This window comes from Pelobates fuscus, chromosome 7 (assembly GCF_036172605.1).
Source record: "Pelobates fuscus isolate aPelFus1 chromosome 7, aPelFus1.pri, whole genome shotgun sequence".
In the NCBI taxonomy this organism is placed as follows: domain Eukaryota; kingdom Metazoa; phylum Chordata; class Amphibia; order Anura; family Pelobatidae; genus Pelobates; species Pelobates fuscus.
Genome location: NC_086323.1, coordinates 79,244,979 through 79,266,573, shown reverse-complemented (window position 1 = coordinate 79,266,573; position 21,595 = coordinate 79,244,979). Strand labels below are relative to the sequence as shown.

The following is a 21,595-nucleotide window of genomic DNA, read 5'->3' as shown; positions in this document are numbered from 1 at the left end:
GGGACTTTTCAAACTCCCGAGGAAAAGAGGAAAGTACACTTTGCCGCTTTTAAAAATTTTGTGGAAACAGAGGGGGAGATTGACCAATACTTAGCGGATTTTGAGCGTCAATGTGCCCTACATAAAGTACCCTCCGAGGAGTGGGTTAAAATTTTGTCTGGCAAATTATCCGGACGAGCCAGTGATGCTTTCCGGGCAATCCCGGACCATGAGGTGGGAAATTATCGATTGGTCAAGGAAGCTCTATTGTCCCGATATGTGGTAACCCCATGAATCCGACCAGGGGTTCAAAAGTTACTAAAAGTATCTTTTGTTCCTTTCTGGCTGGCAGAAAAACATCCCCACAATGCACCCTGGTTTCCTCCCTTCTGCCCTGGAGTTAATTGGAGAAGTAATCCGATTACCCAGGACTAAAGGCAGACTCCATTAACCACATGGTTGCAAAACAACATAAAACACTTTAAAATACATAAAGTCACATTTACACATAACACACAGACATTTCACCTATCCCCAGATAGCTGGGATCTGCACGCACAAAACTACCGAATAGCGCGCAGATCCTACTCACACAGTACAATTGCCATGGAGCTAAAGTCTTTCCCATAGTCTTTCATTATATGAATAGGCTCCATGGTATGGCTATCTGGGGTATCACATTCCCATAAAGTCTGGTCCATAGTCCAAAGGCAAGAGGCGGGCAATCAGCCCCCTCCAAGGACACGTGGCGAGGTCGGTTTCGCCACACTTCTCCCCTTTACCCCCCAGACTAACAGGGTACTTGACCTCCTGCCGGTCAGTGCCCTTGTTAGTCCAGCAGCCCACCCGCAAGACAGAAACAGCAGAGCAGCCCACCCACAATAAACAGTTACTACCCCTGGGTGAGGGAGAATCTTGTCCAGGTTCAGGTGCCTCACCACGGCTGTGTGGGGGACTGGTAGGCTGCCTTGGTAGGTTGCTGAGGGGGCAGAGACCAGCGGTACTCTGTCCTGTTGCCAGCACTACCACGGGAGTAGTCTGGTTGGAGCCTGGTTGCTGGAGACCGACTGTCTCCCCTTTAAATACACCGCTCTGCTGCTGGAGACCGACGGTCTCCCCTTGAGTTACACCGCTCTGCTGCTGGAGACCGACTGTCTCCCCTTGAGTTACACAGCTCTGCTGCTGGAGACCGACTGTCTCCCCTTTAGTTACACAGCTCTGCTGCTGGAGACAGACTGTCTCCCCTTTGGCTAAACAGCCCTGTTGTGGGGGGGCTGGACCGACCGTCCCTACCCCCTGTGCTGGAAGTGCAGAGACCACGGTCCCATCTGCACAGGTGTGGGGCTTACCGTCTCCCCCTGGTACATTAAGCTGCCGCTGGGGAGAGGTGGTAACCAGCTCCTCTCCCATTAGAACACTCTGCCGCTGGGGAATGGAGACTGGGCTCTGTATTCCCTGTACATTAATGATCCGCCGCTGGGGAGAGGTGGTAACAATCTCCTCTCCCATGCATACTTCCCGTCTCTGCGGAGGGAGACCGACTGTCTCTCCTCCCAGCACAGAGTCCTGCTGTGGGGGAAAGGGGGCTGGGCTCTCTATTCCCTGCTGGATACTCTGCCGCTGGGGAATGGAGACCGGGCTCCCAATTCCCAACAAATCACACTGCCGCTGGGGAGGGAGGACGGCTCCTTCAGCTCCCTGTAACTTCGGCGCAGAGACCACGGTCCCATCTGCTCTGTTGTGGGGCTTACGGTCTCCCCTTGGTGGGTTAGGCTGCCGCTGGAGAGAGGGTGTAACAAGCTCCTCTCTCTGAACTGTAACCTGCCGCTGGGGATCTGGGCCGACTGCCCAGCATCCCTGTAGGGCCGGTAGAGAGACCTCGATCCCATCTCCACCTGCCATCTGTGGGTCTCTGCAGGACCAGTCTATGAGGTCCCCTACTTCTGCAACTGGTAGTGAAGCAGGGGGTACCTCTGCCGCGTTTTCCCAGCTATAGGCTAGCAGGTCTGGGTCTGCCACCCAGTTTTCCCGGTCTGCGTCCCTGCTCTGCGGCTGGCAGGAATTTAATAGTTCTACATAGTCCATCTCCAGCTCTCGTTCCATGGCAGCGAAATGGCGGAGGTCTTCTCCCAGTCCAATAGATCTCGGGCCCTGTATCATCTCACCTCGGTAATGAAAGATAGCCCAGTACCGTGACTCTGCTGGACTGCCGAAGTCGACATCCTCCACTAAGGCTTTCCACAACAGGCCAGGGCTTGTGTAGTTCTCCCCCTCTGGCTGGATGCCCTCTGCCCTCCACGTCTCTGGCTGGACAGTGCACCACCACAGTGCCCGGTATGAGGCGTCCAGGCTCAGTTCCCTTTCCACGAGGTACTCGAGTTGTCTTACCCCCTGCCCTCCAGGTTGATCTCCCAGAAGTGGCATCCGCCAGGCCATTTGTTCCTCCAACTGGTATGCGACACCAGGAAGGCGCTGCTGCCGTTGATACTGGACTTCCTCCAGGGCATCGTACCATAATTCTTTCCGGGCATTATCTCTCCATTCTAATTCACTGTCTTCCTCAGGTGTGTGTGTTGCCCAGGGGTCTACGAACCCCATTTTCCCAAATCTTTGTGTAGACAGGGACGCTGTAGGCACACTAGCGTCGCCCTCAATTTGTAAATCCAAACGTACTGTGTCTCCGAGCTGCTTCTCCTCGCACTAGGACGCCATCCCACCGCTTGCCACCAATGTAACGGATCACCTGGCACCCCGACTTGGTACCTCCGTTAATGGATGCTCCTAGTGCTTCCTGAGGACTCCAAGCACTCTGGCAGACACCACAATCACCGAATCCGAGAAACCTTTTACATTCTCCCAAGCATATGAATGCTGTAGACCATTGAATAGGAACCATACGAATAGGCTTGTACTCCTAGCAGTCAACTGGAACAGCATGCAATAAATCCTTCCCCCAATAATGAGACGACACATCACTTTGAGGGTTAAACAGGAACTCTGGACTGGCTCATCCAGCCTGGCTTTTATTTCTACTCACACATACAGGCCACACCCAGGGGGAGGCATAAAAGAACCTATGACATAGATGTTACCTCCCACACATCCCCTCCCCTTAGTGTGACACATAATCCCATTATGCATACAGTGTAAAATATACTTTTACACAACTTTCATAACTTTAAAACCATACATCACATTCACATAAAAATACATATCCACAATCCATCCATTCAGGGGAACAACATATTAAAAAATGGCATGAATCCGACCAGGGGTTCAAAAGTTACTAAAAGTATCTTTTTGTTCCTTTCTGGCTGGCAGAAAAACATCCCCACAATGCACCCTGGTTTCCTCCCTTCTGCCCTGGAGTTAATTGGAGAAGTAATCCGATTACCCAGGACTAAAGGCAGACTCCATTAACCACATGGTTGCAAAACAACATAAAACACTTTAAAATACATAAAGTCACATTTACACATAACACACAGACATTTCACCTATCCCCAGATAGCTGGGATCTGCACGCACAAAACTACCGAATAGCGCGCAGATCCTACTCACACAGTACAATTGCCATGGAGCTAAAGTCTTTCCCATAGTCTTTCATTATATGAATAGGCTCCATGGTATGGCTATCTGGGGTATCACATTCCCATAAAGTCTGGTCCATAGTCCAAAGGCAAGAGGCGGGCAATCAGCCCCCTCCAAGGACACGTGGCGAGGTCGGTTTCGCCACACCCCCGAAGCATATCGGAGACGCTTCCGGGAATCCCGAAAGCAAACCAGTGACTCCTACACCGAATGGGCCTGCCGATTACAACGCACGGCTGGCCACTGGATGGATGGGTGCCAAGCTACCACGGCGGAGGAGGTATTACAATTTTTTTTGTTGGAGCATTTTTTTGAAAAGGTGGACAAGGAGCTCAGAGAGTGGATTCGGGATAGGAGACCCCTTACCCTACCCGAAGCCGCCCGGTTGGCCGACGAGTATGCAGACGCCCGCAAACCCGACCCCTCGGTCCAAAAGACAGCTCCCCGAGTAGAAAGCCGCCCCGTCGGCCCTACTCCAACCACCCCCGCTAATCAACCTAGCTACAACACTTCCTCCCGCTTCGCCCAGTCCAGTGCCCCGGACCGCTGGCGGTGCCATAGGTGCCAACAGGTGGGCCACCTGAGAGACAAATGCCCACTAGATTCAGCTCGACAAGCTTCTTGGAGGAAGCCCGCTGAAGGGAACGCCCGGCCCTTTACCTCAGGGGCCCATTGCATTGAAGCCCAGCCCCTGGGGGAGGAGCAATGGGAAATTTTGCACGAGGCCAACCCCCTATATGCGGCTGCCGTAGACAACCGTCAACATCACCGACAAACAGTACGAGTAAATGGACAAGTTGTCAGTGGATTACGAGACACTGGGGCCACCCTAACATTGATCCAACACGACCTGGTCCCAGAAAAAGAACATACTGGACAAACGGTGGCCGTTAGAGTGGCCGGGGGTGCGGTGCATCGTCTCCCCACGGCCCGAGTGCATTTGGATTGGGGGGTGGGAGCTGGCAAAGTGAATGTGGGTCTGATGAAAGGGCTACCAGCGGAAGTCCTCTTGGGAAATGATTTGGCCCCTCTGTTGTCCGCTTTTGCCCCTCAAGGCCCTGCTGGAGCCTGCCCTGTCACCACCCGGGCTCAGGCTCGTGCCATTGGAATCGGTCCGCCGGTCGCGGAGACCCAGGTAAGATCTAACCCTCCGACTGTGACCTTAGGACAGACCCCCTTAGACTGGGATACCCCTGAGACTTTTGGGAGGGAGACACGGGAAGACGTCACTCTACGAAAGTATAGGGATAAGGCTGACAAAAAGGAACCAGGGACAGATGGGGAAAGCTACGAGTGGGTGGGGGATAGACTGTATAGGATCCCCCAAGAGCCCGCAACAGGTAAAAACCCCGTCCCGCAGAAGCAACTAGTGCTACCGAAAAAATACCGGCAAGAAATCATGAGGATCGCTCACGATATACCCTTAGCTGGCCATTTAGGAGTACGTCGCACGGGCCATAGGATTACCCAGAATTTCTTCTGGCCAGGGTTTAACCGGGACGTGCGACAATACTGCAGAACCTGTGACACTTGCCAACGGGTGGGTAAGAGGGGAGATCGCCCAAAGGCTAAATTAATGTCGATGCCGATCATTGGGGAACCTTTCTATAGGGTCGCCGTCGACATTGTAGTCCCCCTAGCGTGACCTAGCCCATCCAGTAAGAAGTACATTCTTACGGTGGTGGACTATGGGACCCGGTACCCAGAGGCAGTACCCCTGTCGAATATTGAAGCTGAGACGGTAGCCAATGCATTGGTTAAGATATTCACTCGGGTGGGGTTCCCTAAAGAAATCCTATCCGATCAGGGAACCCAGTTCACTGCCTTACTCACACAGCAGTTATGGAAAGTGTGCCACATTAAACCCCTGCTCAGCTCCCCGTACCACCCCCAAACTAACGGTCTCTGTGAGCGCTTTAATGGGACTCTCAAACAAATGTATTCTTACCCCACCTGTTATTTGCGTATAGGGAGGTCCCCCAAGAATCTACGGGTTTTTCTCCCTTTGAGTTATTGTATGGGAGGAGGGTGCGAGGACCCCTCGATCTCATTCGGGACCACTGGGAAGGGGTAACCGAACAAGCAGGGACGCCTATTGTGCCATATGTCCTGGAACTCCGGGACCGCATGGAGCAACTCTCCCTATTGGTAAGGGAGAATCTCCAGGCGGCCCAGGGGCGACAGAAACGATGGTACGATAGGGGTGCCCGGCAACGACTATTCCACATAGGGCAGAAGGTATTGGTGCTAAAACCGGTGAAGGACAACAAACTGCAAGCTGCGTGGCAGGGTCCTTACAAGGTTCTAGCCCAACTCTGTGATACCACCTACCTTATTGCCAGCTGTGCAGATGAAAGGATCCAGCGATCCTTTCATGTGAACATGTTGAAGGAATACCAAGAAAGGCAGGAAGATATTCACGCTGTTTGTGCCCCAGCTACGGATGACCCCGAAAGTTTACCCCTACCTGACCTGCTAGAAAGGGAAACTCACCCCGACCCAATTAGCCTAGTGAAGCTGGGAGATCGACTGAACCCTACTGAGCTGGAGCAAGCTAGACAGCTCCTATGGGAGAAACAGAGTACCTTCTCCCAGGAACCAGGATACACCACCCTGGCCATGCACAAGGTAGAAACCCCAGGGCAGGCCCCCCTCCGACAACCCCCTTACCGTATTCCGGAAGCCGTCCGGGACGGGATGCTAAAGGAAATACGGGAAATGACCCAGCTGGGGGTCATTGAGCCATCAGACAGTCCCTGGGCCTCTCCCGTAGTCCTAGTCCCCAAGAAAGACGGAACCACTCGGTTCTGCGTAGACTACAGGCGACTGAATGAAAAGACTACCACTGACGCTTACCCCATGCCCCGGGTAGACGAATTATTAGATCGCATAGCCAGGGGTAACTATCTCTCTACCATAGACCTCTGCAAGGGTTATTGGCAGATTCCCCTGGCCGAGGATGCCGTCCCCAAGTCGGCATTTGTCACCCCGTTTGGCTTATACCAATTTAAGGTCATGCCATTCGGGATGAAAAATGCCCCGGCTACGTTCCAGCGAATGGTGGATCGGCTCCTCGATGGATTCCAGGAGTTTGCGTGTGCATACCTGGATGACATTGCGATCTACAGTGAGTCTTGGGAAGAACATTTAGTCCATGTAGGAGTAGTACTAGATAAGATTCGGGCCGCGGGCCTGACACTAAAACCCGAGAAGTGCCATTTAGGAATGGCCGAGGTCCAATACCTGGGTCACCGAGTAGGGTGTGGAAACCAGAGGCCGGAGCCTGCCAAGGTGGAAGCAGTAGCGAACTGGCCCACACCTAATACTAAGACCCAAGTATTGGCCTTCCTAGGGACAGCTGGGTATTATAGGCGTTTTGTCCCTGATTATAGTACGATAGCCAAGCCCTTGACTGACTTGACCAAGAAGAATTTACCTAGACAGGTCCTGTGGTCTCCCGCTTGCGAAGCCGCATTCCAATCTCTCAAACATGCACTTGTTAATGCTCCTGTCTTGGCTGCCCCAGTACCTAACAAACGTTTCCTTGTCCATACAGACGCTTCCATGTATGGACTGGGGGCTGTGCTGAGCCAAATCGGGGAAGATGGAAAAGAGCATCCGGTCGCATACCTCAGCCGAAAGTTGTTACCGAGGGAAGTGAGTTATGCGGCCGTAGAGAAAGAGTGCCTGGCCCTGGTATAGGCATTGAAAAAACTAACCCCTTATCTTTATGGACAAGAATTTTCCTTGGTAACCGACCACAATCCATTGGTATGGCTTAACCGGGTCGCAGGAGACAATGGCCGATTGCTAAGATGGAGCTTGGCCCTGCAAACGTTCAATTTCACCATCAGCTATCGACCCGGTAAGCTAAATGGCAACGCCGATGGGCTGTCTCGACAACTTGACAAGTCTCCGGACAAGTGAATTCCGGTCATCCCTAAGTTAATCCGAAAGGATCAAGCCAGGTCTGCCGGAGTGTACCACTAGGAGGGAGCCGTGTGACAGACCCCTTTTGGAGTAATAGATCCCATCTCAGAGAATTGCCGTTGTATTTGGATTATTGTGGATTTCGGGTACTTGTGGATCCGTACGGTACACGCAGCCACGTGGAGAGAACAATGGGTCGCGGCCATTTTGACCGCATGAACTAATGACCGAACACTCACGAACTTTCCACACGACGAATTTCAACCTTACCGGTAACGTACGCCCATGCTGGTCGACAGATCCAAAGTACCGAACTAGAGACACCAGATCCAAGAGAGAATTTTCGTTTATGTTATATGGTTCCGGAGTAAATGGTGCAAACGTGTATCTAGCGAACGGCCCAACCGATCTAGGGGATTTTCACGTATATTGTTCCCTTAGATCTCCGTTCCCTAATACACGTAGTACAGTGCATGTTCGTTATATATTGTGTGTGTTATTAAACGTGTAATAATCGTGAAATATTCTGCCCGGTACAGTGGGAGTGACTCCCACTGTAAATGTATTATCTCCTCCGGATACGGGGAGGAGTTGTTGTACGGCATAAAAGCCCGAGTTGCAGAATAAAGATGATTCCTACTTTGACCCTCAACACAGAGTCTCGTCTCGTGCTTGGAGGGGATGGCTATTATGCGGATTCGTATTTGCTGGGAACCTGTTATGCTTTAGCTGACTTCATCTTGGGGGGGGGAAAGGACACCTTCTCAGTGGCGTAACCCCCTACTGCACCGGGGTGCCGCTACAGGAGATAATTGAGCAGTGAGACAGCAGGGGCATGATCTACACAGCAACACTGCTTCATTAAGCCACAGTTGTTTTGGTGACTAATGCCCCTTTAACAAAGGTGTAATAAAGTACTGGAACCTTCACTGACGAGGCAAACCCCATAAAGTCACTAACATGACAAAGGCAGAAGTATAGATGTGGTTCAATGTACACAGATCAGCTGTAGGGAGGTCCAACTCTGTTCGAATAATATTTCAATAGACCCAGCAATGATTGTCTTCCCTACCAATGATGGCTAAACACCACTATGAACCTATATGATGAGGTATCTAATGGCACAGTTAATATCACCTCACAATGGAATGCCATAGAAAGATAAAACTGTACTTGGTTAGCATTCAATTAAACAGGCCTCACATTGTCTTGGCCAGGATCCCCTGCTAATGAGTGATATGTCCCCACACCATTCAATTGCTCATGGGCCTGTATTGTTAATGTGAAAGGTGGGCCTATATCACATAGGTGACTTGGTTACTCAGGAACCATTTTACCAGCCATAAGTGCTATGAATACCCTAACCGAAGGAAGGGTCAGAAGGTCTAAAGATCAACAAAAATGTAAATACATGTTGCAAGTTATAGTACAAAAATTTCTCAAATTTGATAAGAACAGTAAACCACAGGCATATCGGTCTCTACAACCAAACTGGAACACCATATGGATTAACTAAAAGGAGTCCCTCCTAGAGGTAGGCGTCTGCATGGTCATGGTAACCCCCCAAGTTACTCAGCCTTGAAGCAGAGGTTCATGGGCAGACAAGAAGGCCACTCCAAGACTACGGTGTTCATCTCATGAACAAAGGAGGGATTGAAAGGGTTAAAATGTGAGCTCATCAGCTATACACACTAAACATGTAGCATTATACACACAGTCTGGATTTGCACACGGACTGTAACTTTTCTTTAGTCTTTCATTGTTTAAGAACGTATAAACCCTCTGTCATTATAAGCTATGCATGTCACAATAAACGTTGTTCTCTAAAACCAAGTTTGTATTTGAGCACGTGTTTCATTGGAGTTCATGGCATAAGAACAACAAATGCTTTTCAAAAAGAAATATATGTTTTAACTGTACGTACCGTAGGTGGGCATTACACTGAAATACAACATTCTTTTTAAATTTTGCCATTTTTGGTAAACTATACTGCTAGTAATGTCACCAGGGCCAATGCTAATGCCAACATAGCAGAGTATTTGACCATTTTTATCATGAGAGAAAGATTGTATTTTGGCTTTTATACTAATATTACAGATCTTGTCTATAGACAAGGGGATACTGTATAGCGTTTAAAAAAATGTAATTCACTATTTCTACAAACTATGAACAAAGAAAAAATAAATAGTGTAAATTTAATTTTATTCTTTGTGTTTTCTGAACAGCATTGTATCCACAACTTTGTGTTTTCACATATATTTATGTGCTATTTATGCCTCCCATGTTTCAATTAAATGTTATGCTAATAATTTTGTAAAGTGTTTTGTAGTGAAGGGATTAATTCAGTTCTAACAAAATGTTATACGTTTAACCCTCTTTTAGCACATATATTGTGGCGGATCCTATGCTTTCTCATTCGGTTGCCCGTACCTATTCTGGAGTTCCCGTGTGTAGCAGACTGGGTCTGCTGTATAAAACTTATTTTGTTCTGTTCAACTGCCCGTAACCCCCTGTTCGTGGCCCAAATGGAAGATGTGTGCAGGGTCATCGAATGCATGGAACTCTTTGGCGGCCACGCGATCCTGCGAACTCTGTAAATATCTGTACCTCTGTCGGTTCCTCTACAAGACCAGTTAGGAGAACACCATTCGGGAGAAAGGAACTACCAAACAAGGGGAGCTTTCGCTCCCTAAAAGCCAGTGAGAGCGTTCGTCGTTGTACGCACAGGAACTCCCAAAAGTGGACAAACCGTTGCCTCTTTTCCTCTGGAACTCTTTTGGCTACCACCTTGTGGCCAGCACTTTACCCGAATGGTGATTCCGTTCTACCAAAGAGATCTGAGCGCTATTTGGACAACTTAGGCACTCAGTTCCGGGCTAGTAGCTTAGGACTACAAACTTTAAGTCATAGTAAAATGTCCACCTCCCTTCTTTTACAGAATCTCTATGCAAATACACTGGGTTCTTTTGCCTCAAAATGCAATTGGCCAAGCATAAATAAACCTAGACCAGTGGATTTGTTTAGTTGTATGAGCTGTGGTGGAACTGCCCAATTGCCACATTTTGCATGTTCATAACTTTGTTGAATGGGCATTCAGTTCCACACTGGCCATTCTGAGAATAGGAGTTCAAAATGAAATTCAAACCCTGAATCAAATACCTGTGGTCGATTCACCATTTTTCCTGAGGCGGCATCATAGTTAAGCATGTCTGTTGGATCAATCCATTCATCATCATCTTGGAAATTCCAGGAAGGTGCGATCAGGACCATGAAGATTAGTAGGACCACTTTCATTTTTCAGACCTACAGCAAAACACAGTGTGCTCTTAAATTAGTAATATTTGTATTATTTCAAAGAAAACGGATGCAGACATTCAAGAATGTTAAAGAGGAAGCTTTAACTTTCTCAAATGCGGGCGGGCAGGCAAGGGAACAGGCTGTGCACGGCATTGGACCTGCCTACAAAAGAGCTCAGCTTTATGTGAATATATAAATTACAGAAATTTATTGTAGACGTAAAGCAGCAGACACAATACAAGATGATTTTTAGAAAAACACTTTCACATTTGCGTGTATAAAACTGATACTACACCCCTTAAACACTGGTGACTTTTTTTCCCACTTATTCTGTAATGTTCAAAAATAATCCATTATTCTGACCTTTTTATTCATTTGGATATTTTTGCTCCTTTTTTTACCTCATAAAATTACCATTGATTACATTCACAAAATACATCAAATGAGTGATATTACTATGAACAAAAAAGAGGCATTCGCAATGTGGATTTCTTTTTTTTTTTTTTTTTTTAATTCTTTATTTTTGTTAGTGCATGATATAACAACCACAACAGTTGCAGTAAACCATTGGATAACAGTACATAACTTGTTATAAAGATATCTGTGCACATTTTTTTTTTTTTAAAAGTGAACTATAAATGGATATAAACGAAATTGTCAGACATTTTAAATGGGGAGTAATGACAATGCATAGGATAAAATGAATGTTGGCTATATATATATATATATATATCTTATGAAGTATTGACATCATTGTAAGCATTGAGAGCTCGAATCTTTCTAAACGTTATACACATTGAAAAACATTTTCAGCTAGTATTTCTGGTTATACGTCTAATTATGTTGTCACAGGTTAGGATATATAATATGTACTCTTAATAACCTCAAGTGTGTAAAATGCAATAGTATTAAAGTCGGTCATGATAGACTAATCATGGCTTGTAGGTGGGCACAGTAGGATGCCTACGGCTATTTATTAAGGGTTATAGGCCTGCTTCCACCTGGGGGCCACATACAACTCTTGTGGCCATTGGTATGTTGTCTTCTTAAATTAAATTAAATTAAATTAAATTGCAGATTAAGCCTATTTACAGCAAAGCAAACATAGTGTGGCGTCTAGGAGGACCTGTCTCGGGTAGTGGTTCCTACTTTTAGCAGGCTGGCTGCGGTGAAATTGTAAAGACTGCTCTGCGTGCCTGTAGTTACGGGTTTAAAAGATAAAAATTTGATGTATTAAGCATTACCCTGTAGTGCGAGTGATCCCACCAGTTTGGGGCGTGCCCTCGCTATGTGGAATATCCATGGTGTGATTGTCGGCTTGAGCCCGGCTATGGTCAGCGGGCGTGAGAACATGTGCCTTGGTATGCTATTTGGGGGGTATTGGGCATCTCGATGTGTGTTGCTACGTGTTCTTTCCCCCCCCCCCCCTTGCATCTGCATCTGCATGACCAACATAATATATAATGCTAGATATACATATATGAGTAACAAAAGGAAAAGAGAATGAAAAGGAAAAAAACGGAAAAAACAGCAACCATCGTTTAGAGCAATCGATAAGTGATGAACAGTATACTAAAACAGTAAGGGGGCAGTTATGTGTTGCCTTTATAGCTAGTCTGTCTCTTTGCAAAGTTTACGTTGCTCACATTTAACAGCTTGGCGGGGGAGTCTTCAGGGATAAGGGCATCGGACAAAAGAGTCAAGTCCCAGTAGGCCACAAGGTAGGTACCAGAGTTCTCATGTTGTCCGTGCAGTACCTGTGCGGGATGCGGGGCCCCTCTCTTATTCACGGGGGTTGTTCTCCGTCTGTCGGACCATTCTGTGGCAAGTTGCGAGCTCTGTTCTGGGTCACCCTTCTCGGTGTCAGGGTCATAGCGTTGGCAGCTTCGGCTGTTCCCTGTGTTGGCAGCGTTGCAGGCGGTAGCTGCAGCGTGTGGAGGAGCTTTGCAGGGTCCTCCCCTGCAGACAGGATCAGCACTGTGTCTTCGTGGGGCACTACTAGGGTTCCAGATGCTCCCCACCTGTATCTGAGATTATGGTCTCGTAGTGTTCTGGTGACCGGCTGGAACCGGCACCGTTCTGCCAGTATTGCGAAAGGTAGGTCTTCAAATATTTTAATCTGGCAGTTGTCCACGGTCACTGAGGCTTGGCTTCTGGATCGGGTGAGGATGGCCGTCTTGACCGCGATGTCTCTTGTCACCACTATTGTATCTCGTGGTGCGTCAGCAGGGGCGGTGGGAGCTTTCCGAACCCTGAATGCTGTTATCAGTGGAGGTGCTTTGTTGTCCCCCCGCACGCCCAGAGCCCTGGCAACCTTATCAGTGAAGTCCATTAGGGCTTCCGGGTTCACAGTCTCCGGAATCCCTCGCATCCGCACGTTTCTCTTGCGGTGCCGGGCCTCGAGAGCGGTGACTGTCCTGGTCAGGCTCCAGACCTGTTGGGCCATAGTTTCCAGCTGTGCTTGGATCCCAAGTTGCCGGCTGTCCCTGTCTCCCTCTCTTGTTTCGACTTCATCCATACGGCGACTTAGTGCGCCGACCTCCGCCTGCACTCCAGTTAGGTCTGTTTTCCACACTGCTCGGAGGTCCAGTAACAGCCGCTTAATGTCCCCTTTAGTGGCTGGGGTTGTGTCGGCGTCCGAGTCCGCCCTGCAGTGCACTCCGCTATTCGCCTGTGAGGCCACGGATCCATCTTCCCCCTCGGAGCCCTCCGAAGTGCTGGAGTCTCGTGGTCTGCGGGGGGCCATCTTGGATTGGGCCTGAGGCCTCTGTCCGTCGAAGGATCTTCGGATGTCAGGTTGGTAAAGGCTTTCTGAGTAGGCTGATTTTCTGTTTTTGCGCCCCAGCTCGATTGTGGGGGTAGTAGGCACAGTTTGGCTCTTGTTTTTGGCCGGTTTCATGGCTTTTTGTCTGTGAATATAGTCTATGGAGCCGGAGCTCTGCATACATGCGTCTGGTCAGTTGCTCCGCTGGCCACGCCCCCCCGTGGATTTCTTTTAATTGCTTACTTGCTTTAGAATATCCATCACTCTGACAGTGGTGGAAAAAAGCCACAGTCCTGCATCTCATTTTTTATGTTTATGCACTATTTCTGTTTAATTAAAACAACAACAAAAAAAAGGCTCAGGACAAAATTGTTGGGTTGTGAGGAAACAGGAAAAATGTGGAACTGGTGAAGGTAAATGCTTGCGCAAACCGAAAACAAAAGGTGGATCTACCAACAAAAGAGGTGCAAATGCAGAAAGAAAAGTCCTGCGCTCAACTCCCATCACTACTGGGCGGCTGCAATGACTACAGTACACATCAGCCCCAATACATAGTAAAAACCAAAGAAAAACATGTTACTTGCGCTCTATCCTTTATCTCTATGTATTTTTAAAACAAATGGAGGTCTTTTAGTTCCCTCCAATGGCCATGAGAGGATTGAGCCCACCTGCCACATCAAGGCAGACCCCCCTAGGTGGGTCCTAACTCTAACCATTCACCTTGCTTCCTTGAGCCTCTGGCAAAAATCTCTAATGAGACATTTGTATCCAATTTTTGTATTACTCAGCCTTGTTACAATGCAGCCGCCCATCCCATGTGTTCCCTATTAAGGGTTAATAATGTGTAGGGGTGTATATAAAAAATACCCCTTTCTGTCTCATTAGAGATTTTTGCCAGAGGCTCAAGGAAGCAAGGTGAATGGTTAGAGTTAGGACCCACCTAGGGGGGTCTGCCTTGATGTGGCAGGTGGGCTCAATCCTCTCATGGCCATTGGAGGTAACTAAAAGACCTCCATTTGTTTTAAAAATACATAGGGATAAAGGACAGAGCGCAAGTAACATGTTTTTCTTTGGTTTCAACAAAAGAGGTGGATCTGCCAACAAAAGCTCAGCTAAAGTGCTCTGTGCGTGTTCATAGTGCCCAGCCTCCCCCTCCACTTCACCATGAAATCTGCCTCACACACTAAATTGCTGAGCAGATTTGAGAAGGCAGAACAGGTCTCCAGGACCCATTTTTGCAGGGACAGTACCACAAAATTAAACACATATAACACAGTTCATTAACTACTTTCTACTTATTATAGCACTGGCTTCAGAAGAAGTAAAATGCTCTCCTGCCTCCCATTGTGCAAACAAGGCTGCACTACGGACAGTGGAATTATGACCAGGAATTCAGTTTGTGATTAATACCATTTATATTACGGATTGCAAAGTGAAATTATTATCAGCATTTATAGAGCACCAACATATTCTGCAGTACTTTACAATTATAAAAAGGGTGTGTTTAGAGGTAGAGAGGGCAATGCTCAAACAAGCTTAGAATCGATGAGGATTTTGAGGTAAGCAGAGATATATCTTTAGAATTTAGTTTATGGGCAGAACACCTAAGGCACTTACTATTGCTAACTACACTTACTAACTCTAAGACGTTACTATTGCTCTAACCAGCCAAAATCCCAATCATAATTCAGTTCTCAAACGCAGATATGTGGTAAGTATGGAGGATCAGACACACAGCAGACAGACAATTAATTTTGAACTACCAGGTGACTCTGTTCTTCCAATGTGTGTGGCTTCCTGCAGCCGAGCCCGATACCGGTTACAAAGTTGCACATACAGATATATAAGGAAGGACTTCTTAGAATAGGCATGGCTAAAGATCAGGTGAGCGATGCTGTAAAATATTTAGGTGGGGTTTTTTTGTACAAACAATACCCAATTTGCATGCCAAAATATACATCATATTATTGAGGCCCAATGCTATATAATGCAAATACGTAGGTGCTATATTTAACCATTATGGTTTGTTCAAATTACCTAGGTCAGGTTGGTCAGAAATTTTTGTGACCAAAAGATGTACAAACGGCTATGTGCTAACCTGTTCATTAGCAGGAATATACAACAAACAAGAGGTCACCCATTGAGACTGGAAGAAAAACATTTTCGCTTACAGCAGAGGAAAGGGTTCTTTACAGTAAGAAAAATAAAGATGTAGAATTCTCTACCTAAAGAGGTTGTGTTATCAGACGCTACATTCAAGGATATAATTAATAGGTATGTGAACAGGTTGTTTATCGAATTACAAATCTAAATTGCATTATGGACACGAGAACAATCCCCCCCCCCCCCTATTTGTGGCATAATTGGAAATCGCTACGTTATTTTAAATCTGTGTATGTGAATGTAGGTATGAACATGTATTTTAATATTGGTGTGAACACGTTTACATTTTTGGATTTCCAATTACACTCAGTGTTGTGTCTTCTCACCTCTGCCCACTTGTCTTTTCTCAGTTTCCACACATCTCATACCCCAAGTCTCATTCCCATCTTTCTTCCATTTCTCCCCAAGTGTCCTATCTTGAATCTCACATTACCCACTTTTGTCTCTCCCTATTCGCCCCTCTATGTTTATTTCTGACACTCATCCCACCATTTAGTTGTTGTTCAGCCACAGTTGTTCGTCTCCACACGCTGAATACACAGAAGCAGCCATGACTACAGAGCGAGATTAATCAATGCTGGCCCGCACACCTAGCTCAGCACAGAAAAAGACCTACAGATTTTACCAATGCCAGCCACAAACTTAGCACCATAGAATAAATAAACACATACATAAATAAAGCTGGGGGCTGGTTGGAGAGATCTTTGATCTCTCCAGCAAAGCGAATGTTTCCACATTCAAAAAGACAATCTTTATCTATACACCAAAACTGCTTCATTACGCTAAACTTGTTCTGGAGACTATAGTGTTCCTTTAAGTTTCCTAGCTGTGCTGACATTGCTGCATGGTGTATTACCTAGGGGTAATCTGATAATGTTACATGCAACAATTGTGTCACTAATGGCTCACAGGACCTCCAGTTATATTTTGTACCTAGTAGTTTTTTTACATGCACACACAAAAAGGCTGTAATTTCCAATACTATAATCCTGACGTGGATTCAGCTATAGGCTCTCCCAGATTTTAGTTTAATAGCTTTCTGGGACGTTATAAGGTCCAACTTGAGACCTGGCTATTTCAAATAACAGTTTGTCACTTCAACTCAGCAATGAGTAATAGAAGGACAGTGCCATGACAAGTCATTTACGGGTTACTCTACCCATCATGACCACTTGAGTGATTTTGATACCGGAGAAACTGACGGAAGCCAAGCACAGAGAGATGGACACAGGTTTCTTCAGGAAGGAAGAGATCTTTATTCGATTCACCGACCGGGACTCAGAGGGACTAATGTCACCAAAAACAGCTAAAATCTGAGCCCTGATCGTACAGTGTAGGCACCTTATATAGACATTTAGTTCCTCCTATAATCAGTTCCACCTACACGTACTCTTACCCAATCAACAGAATAAAGACTAATTTCCTGTTTGACCACTTGGCTTGCCCAGCACAATGGAGGAGGGGAATACTCGTATATCCTGTATTCCTGCTTCTTACACTACTGATTGTATCGTTGCCACGTGCAACCAACCGACCGATACATCAACATATGCACGTGCACATACCACGTGGCAATCTCGGCCTACTAAATTTATTTTTACCGAGATTCCACCACAATTTGAAGTGTTCATGGCAGTAGGAGTCTGTACGTGCAGCATTTCTGCTTGAAATATTGTACATCCCAAGCAAGCTGCACCTTTGTGCCAATGGCTAGTTGTATCCACCCTTCCCCCATCACACACGAGCAAATCTAAACTGTACAAAAACACTCAGGGTTAATCATTAAACTCTGAATTTTCACTAATTAATTTTCACTATAGTCACCCAGGCAGTGTGCCTGGGTGAAGTGTCCATTTCCATTTAACCCTATAATGTTTTTAGAAACTGCGGTGTGTGTGTGTGTGTGTGTGTATGAGATCATGGCAATCGACGCGCATGCGCATTATATCTCCCTAAAGCTCCAATTGCAGATTTGTGTAATCCTATAGTGTCCCTTTCAATTTGAATTGAAAAACAGTCACACACAAAAAAAAAAAAAAAAAATTGGACAATTTTTCCAAACCAGCTTTTCGTCTCAGTTTTTCCATTTGGATATCATTCAAGATAATTTGACGTTTAGTGAATAACCAATGTCCAGTTCTCAAGGCAGGGATCACAGTCTGAAATTATTTTGTGTTTCAGAACAAGTACATTGGGCTACTGCTTTAGCCCCTTTGGACAAGTAGATTAAAAATATATATTCTAGGGCACCGTAACAATAAGCTGTGGTTATGGTAGGGTATCCGTTTAACAATTAATCAAATCTCTTTATCTCATTACATGAAATTAGTTCAAAAGGGGTTGGTCATGGTAACTACCGATACTTATTATGACAGCAGGTCTCACAAACTACTTTACCAGTGTTATAACAAATTAAGAATTCAGAACAGAAAAACAAAAATAAGAATGTGGTATTTAATGAGAATCTGAAGCATCTACTTATCAACAATGCTGAATGTACAAAGCCAAAATAAATTCCAAAAAGTGGGTCTTACCCAAACACCGCAAACAAAAACGTGGGTGTTAGCCACCTACCACTTTTACATGCTTTCAGTTTTCTGTAAGTCATTTCTGTATAGGAAACGCTGCTACTACCCAACTATGAACATGAACATCAGGAAATATATTGCTAACAGCAATTTCAGAGAATATTCTTTATTTAGCATCTGGCTTTCATGTTAAATACAATCCCCTAAACTAGTACAGTCATGCTTTATTTGCTCTTTAACTAATCTGTGATCTGACTTCATTGCAGGAGCTATGGGTTTTATTGTCTATGAGCAGACACGGTCCCAGCATTATCTGCTTTAATAACAAGTGCAGCTAACAGACAGTACTAGCAGTGTGTGTATACTGTACATTCTATTAGTATATATTCCTTACCTGATAATACATCACACAGACAGCTCACATTCCCTGACGGTAGCGGCTAGTTCCTATCCAGTGGAAGGACCCTGGTGACATCACCAGACCATGTGACTGCTTGGTCACATGGTACAGAGAGCTACAGGAAGCAGCAAAGCGGGAAATCCAAATGAATGAAGTGGACTGAGCTGTGCTGATCTCCTGCTGCTGCTGATGGGAGAGTTCTGATATAATATTGATATTAACTTTACAAAACATATTATTTCACAAGACAGCCTGGACCTGGAGGTTTGCAATGCATGGGAATTGTATGGGTAAAGCTGAACACTGCAGCCATTGCAGAGTCTGAACCTGGAGAATATTATGGAGAAGGAAGAAAAAAGGGATCTTTAAGAGAAGTCACTTTTATTTCATTTTATATCGTTTTATTTAGTTTTTTTGCCAGATAATTATGCAGCTGTGTTAAAACCTGTATTTTAAATCTCCTTTTTGTCTTTAATTGTAGATATTAATCACTGTCCAGCTATGTTTTACAGAATACATTGATTATAATGTGACTTTTATATTTTTGTCTTTCTTTCTCTCTCCCAACTCTCTCTGATAGCATGATATATTAACCCTTTTTATCCCCACTGACAGTGTGTCTCTTTCTCCCATCCCCTCATTGTGAGTGTCTCTTTCTCCCATCCCCTCATTGTGAGTGTCTCTTTCTCCCATCCCCTCATTGTGAGTGTCTCTTTCTCCCATCCCCTCATTGTGAGTGTCTTTCTCCCATCCCCTCATTGTGAGTGTCTTTCTCCCATCCCCTCATTGTGAGTGTCTCTTTCTCCCATCCCCTCATTGTGAGTGTCTCTTTCTCCCATCCCCTCATTGTGAGTGTCTCTTTCTCCCATCCCCTCATTGTGAGTGTCTCTTTCTCCCATCCCCTCATTGTGAGTGTCTTTCTCCCATCCCCTCATTGTGAGTGTCTCTTTCTCCCATCCCCTCATTGTGAGTGTCTCTTTCTCCCATCCCCTCATTGCGAGTGTCTCTTTCTCCCATCCCCTCGGTGTGAGTGGGGGTCTCTCTCTCTCTCTCTCTCCCATCCCATCCCCTCGGTGTGAGTGGGTGGGTCTCTCTCTCTCTCATCCCCTCGGTGTGAGTGGGTGGGTCTCTCTCTCTCTCTCTCATCCCCTCGGTGTGAGTGGGTGGGTCTCTCTCTCTCTCTCATCCCCTCGGTGTGAGTGGGTGGGTCTCTCTCTCTCTCTCATCCCCTCGGTGTGAGTGGGTGTCTCTCTCTCTCTCATCCCCTCGGTGTGAGTGGGTCTCTCTCTCCTCTCATCCCCCTCGGTGTGAGTGGGTGTCTCTCTCTCTCTCATCCCCCTCGGTGTGAGTGGGTCTCTCTCTCTCCCATCCCCTCGGTGTGAGTGGGTCTCTCTCTCTCCCATCCCCCTCGGTGTGAGTGGGTCTCTCTCTCTCTCTCATCCCCCTCGGTGTGAGTGGGTCTCTCTCTCTCTCATCCCCCTCGGTGTGAGTGGGTCTCTCTCTCTCTCTCTCATCCCCCTCGGTGTGAGTGGGTCTCTCTCTCTCTCACATCCCCTCGGTGTGAGTGGGTCTCTCTCTCTCTCACATCCCCTCGGTGTGAGTGGGTCTCTCTCTCTCTCATCCCCCTCGGTGTGAGTGGGTCTCTCTCTCTCTCATCCCCCTCGGTGTGAGTGGGTCTCTCTCTCTCCCATCCCCTCGGTGTGAGTGGGTCTCTCTCTCTCTCTCTCTCCCATCCCCTCGGTGTGAGTGGGTCTCTCTCTCCCATCCCCTCGGTGTGAGTGGGTCTCTCTCTCTCTCTCCCATCCCCTCGGTGTGAGTGGGTCTCTCTCTCTCTCTCCCATCCCCTCGGTGTGAGTGGGTCTCTCTCTCTCTCTCTCACATCCCCTCGGTGTGAGTGGGTCTCTCTCTCTCTCTCATCCCCTCGGTGTGAGTGGGTCTCTCTCTCTCTCTCTCTCTCTCTCTCTCACATCCCCTCGGTGTGAGTGGGTCTCTCTCTCTCTCTCTCTCTCTCTCACATCCCCTCGGTGTGAGTGGGTCTCTCTCTCTCTCTCCCATCCCCTCGGTGTGAGTGGGTCTCTCTCTCTCTCTCTCTCTCTCATCCCCCTCGGTGTGAGTGGGTCTCTCTCTCTCATCCCCCTCGGTGTGAGTGGGTCTCTCTCTCTCTCTCTCTCCCATCCCCTCGGTGTGAGTGGGTCTCTCTCTCTCTCCCATCCCCTCGGTGTGAGTGGGTCTCTCTCTCTCTCCCATCCCCTCGGTGTGAGTGGGTCTCTCTCTCTCTCCCATCCCCTCGGTGTGAGTGGGTCTCTCTCTCTCTCCCATCCCCTCGGTGTGAGTGGGTCCCGGTGTGAGTGGGTCTCTCTCTCTCCCATCCCCTCGGTGTGAGTGGGTCTCTCTCTCTCTCCCATCCCCTCGGTGTGAGTGGGTCTCTCTCTCTCTCCCATCCCCTCGGTGTGAGTGGGTCTCTCTCTCTCTCCCATCCCCTCGGTGTGAGTGGGTCTCTCTCTCTCTCCCATCCCCTCGGTGTGAGTGGGTCTCTCTCTCTCCCATCCCCTCGGTGTGAGTGGGTCTCTCTCTCTCCCATCCCCTCGGTGTGAGTGGGTCTCTCTCTCTCTCTCTCTCTCCCTCCCCCATCCCCTCGGTGTGAGTGGGTCTCTCTCCCATCCCCTCGGTGTGAGTGGGTCTCTCTCTCTCATCCCCTCGGTGTGAGTGGGTCTCTCTCTCTCATCCCCTCGGTGTGAGTGGGTCTCTCTCTCTCATCCCCTCGGTGTGAGTGGGTCTCTCTCTCTCATCCCCTCGGTGTGAGTGGGTCTCTCTCTCTCATCCCCTCGGTGTGAGTGGGTCTCTCTCTCTCATCCCCTCGGTGTGAGTGGGTCTCTCTCTCTCATCCCCTCGGTGTGAGTGGGTCTCTCTCTCTCATCCCCTCGGTGTGAGTGGGTCTCTCTC

The 21,595-nt window shown here is 47.4% G+C and overlaps 1 protein-coding gene across 2 annotated transcripts in view; it reads right to left on the bottom strand.

Annotated features, from left to right (window-relative positions):
- The window catches only part of LOC134567953 (chloride channel CLIC-like protein 1), a 144,202-nt gene that overhangs the window by 112,077 nt on the left and 10,530 nt on the right, over positions 1-21,595 (bottom strand). For both annotated transcript variants that reach the window (XM_063426125.1, XM_063426126.1), the window contains exons 2-3: positions 18,647-18,684; positions 10,660-10,803 (exon numbers count right to left, since the gene is read on the bottom strand). In XM_063426125.1, the coding sequence (XP_063282195.1) occupies positions 10,660-10,794 (135 nt within the window). In that variant the 5' untranslated portion in view covers positions 10,795-10,803; positions 18,647-18,684. The remainder of the gene's footprint in view (positions 1-10,659; positions 10,804-18,646; positions 18,685-21,595) is intronic.